Source organism: Benincasa hispida, chromosome 1, assembly GCF_027475165.1.
Source record: "Benincasa hispida cultivar pf3 chromosome 1, pf3_genome.v1.1, whole genome shotgun sequence".
In the NCBI taxonomy this organism is placed as follows: Eukaryota; Viridiplantae; Streptophyta; class Magnoliopsida; order Cucurbitales; family Cucurbitaceae; genus Benincasa; species Benincasa hispida.
Genome location: NC_143478.1, coordinates 33,726,307 through 33,734,069, shown reverse-complemented (window position 1 = coordinate 33,734,069; position 7,763 = coordinate 33,726,307). Strand labels below are relative to the sequence as shown.

Genomic DNA, 7,763 nt, shown 5'->3' with positions numbered 1-7,763 from the left:
GAGAAATATTGGGCAGAGGCAGTGTCCTACATAGTTTACACCCTATATAGATGTCCATATCATTCTATTGAGTTGAAAACATCTGAAGAAAGATGGACAAGAAAGCCTCCCAAGTTGGAACACTTGAAGATATTTGAGAGTGTAGGGTATGTGCATCAAAGCCAAGGTAAGCTGAAACCTAGGGCTGTCAAGTGCATGTTTCTAGGTTTTACACCTGGAGTGAAAGGATATAGGTTATGACATTCTATTGAGAAGAGATGTATCAATAGTAGGGATGTTGTGTTCAGAGAAAATGAAATGTTCATGCTATCCGAACAACAACCTACACCTACGCATAAGACCAGTGGTACAAGGTTTGAGGTGGAGCCTCAAAATGAACAGGGAGCTTCTACTTCTTTTCAGAACCTAGAAGTTGAGGTGAAGACACTGTTGAGACAAGTGAAATTGTGTCTAGTGAACAAGAAGAGACACAAGAAGACTTAAAGAACTATTCCTTAGCAAGGGACAAGACAAGAAGAACTATTATGTCCCCTGCAAGGTATTTAGAATCTGATTATGCTAGTGTTGCTTTGAGTGCTGCCATTTCACTAAGAAACAATGAACCCACCGGTTTTGAAGAAGCTACTAACAACTCTGATGCTAGACATTGGATAGAGGCCATGAATGATGAAATGAGGTATTTTAATCTAAATGATACCTGAAAATTAGTACATTTACCTAAAGGGTACAAACCTATTTCATGTAAGTGGATATACATGTTTAAAGAAAAAATTCCAAGGGTACAAAAGTCTAGATTCAAGGTAAGACTTGTTGCAAAGGGGTTCACTCAAAAGGAAGGGATAGACTATATAGAGGTCTTTTCTCTTGTTGTAAAACATACATCCATTAGGCTACTCGTCTCCCTAGTTGTTAAAAAAGATTTGGAGTTAGACCAATTGGATGTGAAGACAATATTCCTACATGGCTTGTTGAATAAAACTATCTATATGAAATAATCCTAAGGGTATGTGAAGAAAGGAGAAGAAGACTTAGTGTGTCTACTAAACAAATCAATCTATGGGCTCAAGTAGTTACCTAGGTGTTGGTATGACAGATTTGATGAGGTAATCTCTAAAATGGGATTTAAGAGTAGCTCTTATGACTAGTATGTGTATACCAACACCAAAAGCTTTAAGAGACCAGTGTATCTACTCCTATATGTAAATGACATGTTAGCTGGAAACTTCCAAGCTCCAAGGAAGTGTTAGGACAAGTCAAGACTCTTCTAAAGAAAGAGTTTGACATGAAAGACCTAGGGGAATCTAGGAGGATTCTTGGTATTGAAATCAATGGAGATAGAAAGCAAGACAAACTGTATGTAAGTCAAGCTGATTATTGTAAGAAAGTACTATAGAGGTTCAAAATGGATAGTGTTAAGCCTGTTGTCACTCTTCTTGCACCTCATTTTAAACTCTCAGCTGTTAATAATCCTAAGAGCACAGATGAGGATCACATTAACCATATGAAGGCCGTTCCCTACTCCTAGGCAGTGGGATCATTAATGTATCAAATGACTTCTACAAGACCAGATTTATCCTATACTACAAGTTTGGTCAGTAGATACATGTCTAACCCTGGTAAACGTCGTTGGGAAGCAGTTAAATGGATACTAAGGTATCTTTGTTCATCTAAGGAAGCTTGAATCTTATACAAACAGAATGACCCCTCTAATGATGAAATGTATGGTTATGTAGATTTTGATTACGCAGAGGATCTAGATAAGAGACGCTCACTATCAAGATATGTTTTTCTATGGGGAAACAATCTAATAAGTTGGAAAGCAAGTCTACAATCTATTGTGGTCGTATCTACAACAGAAGTTGAGTTTATAGCACTGTCCGAGATTGTCAAAGAAGGTTTATAGCTAAAGGGATTACTAAACGATTTTGGCATTACACAAACGAAAGTGAGAATATTTTATGACAATCAGAGCACTATCTATTTGTCTAAAAATCAACAGTTTCACAGTAGAACTAAACATATCGACATCAAGTATCACTTTATCAGAAAAGAAATTGAGAAAGGGGAAGTTGAGGTAGTAAAAATACATACCTTAGATAATGTGGCTGATTTGTTGACCAAGACAGTTCCTCAAAGCAAGCTTGGTCGTTGCTTGGACCTACTTGGGTTCGAGTTACCTGAAAAATGTTAGCTTAAAAATCAGCTCTACAAGCAAAAAGGGAAAGGTTTTCTGGATGTTTAAAAAGGTGGAGATTGTAACAGAAAGAATTGAGACAAACAAAGGAGTAGTAGTAGTTTATCGTTGTTTCTTCTTTCTGTTTTGTTTGTTGTAACCACCAGCTCACTAAGAGCTTCTTCCGTTAAAAAGGCGAAAGAATGAGAGAGAAAAGAGAGCGAGGGAGCATTCATTCTGTAATGAAGATTAAAAGAAGAAGCAATAAAGATACCCTCCCTTTTTGCACAGTGGACGTAGGCCTTTGGCCGAACCACTTAACTTCTTGTATTCTTTCTTTCTCAACCATCGTCTACACGATTGTCTAGTTTCACTCAACTATCGTCTCAATGATCGTTTAGTGCTTCTTAGTATCATCTACACTATTGAACTATTGTCTAGTTCCTCTAAGCATCGTCTACACAATTGAGCTTGTATATGGGTAAATGATTTGAAGTTTTGAAGCTGAAAAGGATATCGTCTTCCCTAAGTCTTGAAGTGAAGTAGACCGTTTATGCTGAATAGATTGGTCTTGCAAAACAAGAGAATTATAGTTAATCTGGGGCCATATAACTTGTAGTCTTTGTTCCTTAAATGAAGTTTGATTTCATTTGACTTCACTTAATGTAACCTTTGGTTTATAAATCTGAACAACATGTATGGTTCTTTTTTAACATATTTCTTTAAGTTCATATGGTGTGATTGAGAATCCTCCATTCATAGTAATTTTTGCCGAAGTTTATTTTTAGGGTGAAAACTAAGCTTGGGTTGGCTCATGTTTCTTTAATGACTCAAATATGTGTTTGTCTTTGATTCTTCTAATTAATTCAATCAACTTTGTTTCATTTCTTGAATTGTTACCTCAATATTTATTTTTGCTTGTCATTAATACTTTACACTATGTTACTAACTTACTATCAATTATATGATGATAACGTTATTCAAACTTTCACAAATAGCTAATTAAACAATCGATTTAATGTTAATATAATATAGCTCAATTGACATAAATTTTGTATTATCAATTTTAAGGCCAGATGTTCGATCCCTTACTCTACATATTGTCAGAAAAAAAAGAAAAGAAAAAAAAAGAAAAAGAAAAGAAAAGAAAATTGACTCAGACACTTAGTGAATAATTACAGGCTTATATTATTTCAACTTCCAAGTGTGATTAACTAACTAATAAAAAATAGTACGATCATGTGTACTGCATATTGATTTCATACACGTACTTAGACCCTAAATCCTAGTCTGGTATCTTTTAATAACTGATGTTCATGAATTTTGTGTTTTTACTTCTCATCGACGACATCTAACACAATCTAAATCAAATTTATCCAGCATACTTTATTCCAACAAAGCAATGTAATTGTACAAAAAGAAACAAACATATGGTCATAAGTTTTTGTAGTTTTTTTTTTCTCTCATCCCTTCCTTCTAAACGGCCGTTGCAACATCCAGTCCAAATATCCCAAAGAAAGCGCGAAAAAGAGCAGCCGTTGATTCAGTTAGAACACGAAGATGCAGAGTCTGCCTCTTCCCACTACCCTCAAAATTCCCTTCCCTTCTTCAAACCCATCCCCTTCTCTCCAATTCTCCACATTTCCAAACCCTAATCCCCTCACCGGTCGTTTGATTCGCGAAATCAACGATGGCCGCCTTCGCAAAGCAATCTCAACTCTCGAACACATGGTGCACCAAGGATCTCACCCTGATCTTCAAACCTATTCTCTTTTCCTCAAAAGATGCATTAGAACTCGTAGTTTTGATCTTGGTAGACTGGTTCATGAAAAACTCACTCAGTCGAACCTCCACCTCGACTCTGTCACGCTTAATTCCTTGATTAGCTTGTACTCCAAGAGCGGGCAATGGGAGAAAGCGACCTCCATTTTTCGGCACATGGGAAGTAGTAGGGATTTGATTTCGTGGAGTGCGATGGTGTCTTGCTTTGCTAATAACAATATGGGGTTTCACGCGCTTCTTACGTTTCTTGATATAATCGAAAATGGTTATTACCCAAATGAGTATTGCTTTGCGGCTGCAATTCGTGCGTGTTCGAGTGCTGAATTTTCAAAGGTGGGTGACTGTATTTTTGGATTTATTATTAAAACTGGGTATTTTGCATCAGATGTTTGTGTTGGTTGTGGTTTAATTGATATGTTTGTAAAGGGACATGGGGATTTGGTTTCTGCCTTTAAGGTGTTTGAGAAAATGCCTGAAAGAAATGCAGTTACCTGGACACTGATGATTACTAGGTTCATGCAATTTGGGTACGCAGGAGAAGCTATTGATTTATTTTTAAATATGATATTAAGTGGATATGAGCCTGATAGATTCACATTAAGTGGTGTAATATCCGCTTGTGCAAAGCTAGAATTGTTATTGGTAGGGCAACAGCTGCACTCTCAAGCCATAAAACATGGGTTGACTCTGGATCGTTGTGTGGGTTGTTGTCTAATAAATATGTATGCTAAATGCTCTGTGGATGGAACAATGTGTGCGGCAAGAAAAGTTTTTGATCAGATTCTGGATCATAATGTCTTCTCTTGGACTGCAATGATCACAGGATATGTTCAAAAAGGGGGATATGATGAAGAAGCTTTGGACCTTTTTCGTGGGATGATCTTAACACACGTTCTACCTAACCATTTTACATTTTCCAGCACTCTCAAGGCCTGTGCAAATTTAGCTGCTCTACGGATTGGAGAACAAGTTTTTACTCATGCAGTAAAGCTCGGTTTTTCATCGGTTAATTGTGTTGCAAACTCACTTATTAGCATGTATGCACGATGTGGTAGAATTGACGATGCAAGGAAAGCATTTGATATTCTGTTTGAGAAGAATTTGATTTCTTATAACACGGTAATTGATGCATATGCTAAGAACTTAAATTCTGAGGAAGCTTTTGAACTTTTCAATGAGATTGAGGATCAAGGGATGGGGGCCAGTGCTTTTACATTTGCTAGCCTTCTGAGTGGAGCAGCCAGTATCGGAACAATAGGCAAGGGCGAGCAAATTCATGCTCAGGTGATAAAGTTGGGTTTGAAATCGAATCAATCTGTGTGCAATGCTTTAATCTCTATGTATTCTAGGTGTGGAAATATTGAATCTGCTTTCCAAGTTTTTGAAGACATGGAAGACAGAAATGTCATCTCTTGGACTTCAATTATCACAGGTTCTGCAAAACATGGGTTCGCAACACAAGCCTTGGAACTGTTCCACAGGATGCTCGAGGAAGGTATTAGACCAAATGAGGTCACCTACATTTCTGTTTTATCAGCTTGTAGCCACGTTGGTCTGGTTAATGAGGGTTGGAAGCACTTCAAATCAATGTATACGGAGCATGGAGTTGTTCCAAGGATGGAACACTATGCCTGTATGGCTGACATACTTGGTCGTTCAGGATCTCTCTCTGAAGCCATTGAGTTCATCAACTCAATGCCTTACAAAGCTGATGCACTTGTGTGGCGAACATTTCTCGGAGCCTGTCGAGTTCATGGCAACCTAGAACTAGGGAAACATGCTGCCAAAATGATTATCGAACAAGAGCCACATGATCCTGCTGCATACATCTTGCTATCAAATTTGTATGCATCCACCTCTCAATGGGATGAAGTTGCAAATATCAGAAAGGCAATGAAAGAAAAAAACTTGATCAAAGAAGCAGGTTATAGCTGGGTAGAGGTTGAAAATAAAGTACACAAGTTTTATGTTGGTGATACTTCACACCCAAAAGCTGAGGACATATATGATGAACTTCAGCACTTGTCTTTAAAAATTAGGAAACTGGGATACGTCCCCAATTTGGATTTTGTTCTTCATGATGTGGAGGAAGAGCAAAAGGAGAAATATTTGTTTCAGCACAGTGAGAAAATAGCAGTAGCGTTTGGTCTCATCAGCACATCTAAGTTGAAACCCATCAGAGTTTTCAAGAATCTACGAATTTGTGGGGACTGTCACTCTGCAATCAAATATATTTCAATGGCCACAGGCAGAGAGATCATTGTTAGAGATGCAAATCGATTTCATCATATTAAAGATGGAAGATGCTCCTGCAATGAGTATTGGTGATGATGTTTTAAACTTAAAAGAGTAGGTTTCATCATCATTTGGACAACGGCTGATGCTGCTGTAATGAAACCTGGCAGTTAAAGGGTGGGTTAGGCGAAATCAGGTATGGCTTTTCCATCCCTAACTTTGATGTTGAAAATTTACCAACAAGTAATGATTGGAGATAGGAATGAGAACTTTATTACTGAGCTTGGATTCTCAATAGGATTTTCATTTTTTACCCACTGTACAAAATATGATAATTTATTGAATATTAACATGTTCCATATTCATTTTAAGTTAGATAACCCCTCGTAGATAGTCTGGAAGTCAGCTCTCGACTTGTTTTTCTTCATTCAATTCATTGTCTTTATTATTATTATTTTTAATGTCTATTGATATATACAAAGATATGTCGTGTAGTTAGTCTGAAAGCCAGCTCTGGGCTTTATTTCCTTGGTTTTCTACTTTCAATTCACTATCCTTGTTTTATATTATATAGATACGTCCATATTAGAAACGTTCAGAAATTAAAGGATAAGAATGAAGAAATCATTCAGTAGATTGGTTGTTCTGATGAAATAATTCTGAGAAGTGAGAAGAGACAATTAGATTTGTTGCAGCTAGTTTTTTGAATACATTTAATTTAGCTTGTTCGTTCGAAAAACACATGAACTCTCTCTCCATCTCCATTGTCATTAAAATATTAATATTATTGGATATTTTAAAAAGAAACAATATATGTCCACTATCTAAAGAAAATACAAAAATAAATTAATTAAAGGAAAATTTGTAGTGGGTGTTATTTTTAGTATAAATAACCAATTATGTAGCATTTTCTAAGATTAATTGCAAATTTAGAATATTCGGGGAAGATTTGGTTACCGTTTTATTTTTATTTCTAAAATGCCCTTCATTTTAAATGTAAAAGCAAACCATCGGACGCTAGATTTGGGGAAGATATTTTTTCACATCTTCATCAATGTATCACACGATTCTCTCTTTTTTTTTTTCACAGTTTCATCAATATTTTGCAAGATTTGAAGAACGATGTTCATCTCATCTTTTCATGCGATCAATTTTTTAGTAGTTGAATATACAATTTCGATTTTTTCATCTATTCGTCCATCTATTAATATCGCTATCGAAAGTTGACATATGATAACTTTAACTCAATGTTATAGAATCGTTTATTGTATTGGAAAAAGTAACATCAAAAGTTTTTATAGCAATAAAAAAAAATGCTATAAAGAACCTTCTATAGCGATTTTAGACATGTTATTGAAAGTCTCTTATTTTTATTAATATTTTTTTTATCATAATGGAACAAAGCTATAAATTATACCCCATCAAAGCATGAATTTTAATGTTAATGAACTTTCTATAGCATTTTTTGTAATAATAAAAGCAATGCTATAATTGATCTTTAATAGCACTTGTTAATAGCATTTGTTTAGATTTTACAATTTGTTTCGCAAATATTATTGTAGAATTAATTATA

At 35.7% G+C, this 7,763-nt stretch overlaps 1 protein-coding gene across 1 annotated transcript; it reads left to right on the top strand.

Moving 5' to 3' along the window:
• The first annotated feature begins 3,475 nt into the window (after positions 1-3,475).
• Positions 3,476-6,565, top strand: EMB2261 (Tetratricopeptide repeat (TPR)-like superfamily protein). Its single transcript, XM_039036522.2, has one exon. The coding sequence runs from the start codon at positions 3,734-3,736 to the stop codon at positions 6,281-6,283; it is 2,550 nt and encodes an 849-aa protein (XP_038892450.2). The 5' UTR covers positions 3,476-3,733; the 3' UTR covers positions 6,284-6,565.
• The last annotated feature ends 1,198 nt before the right edge of the window (positions 6,566-7,763 follow it).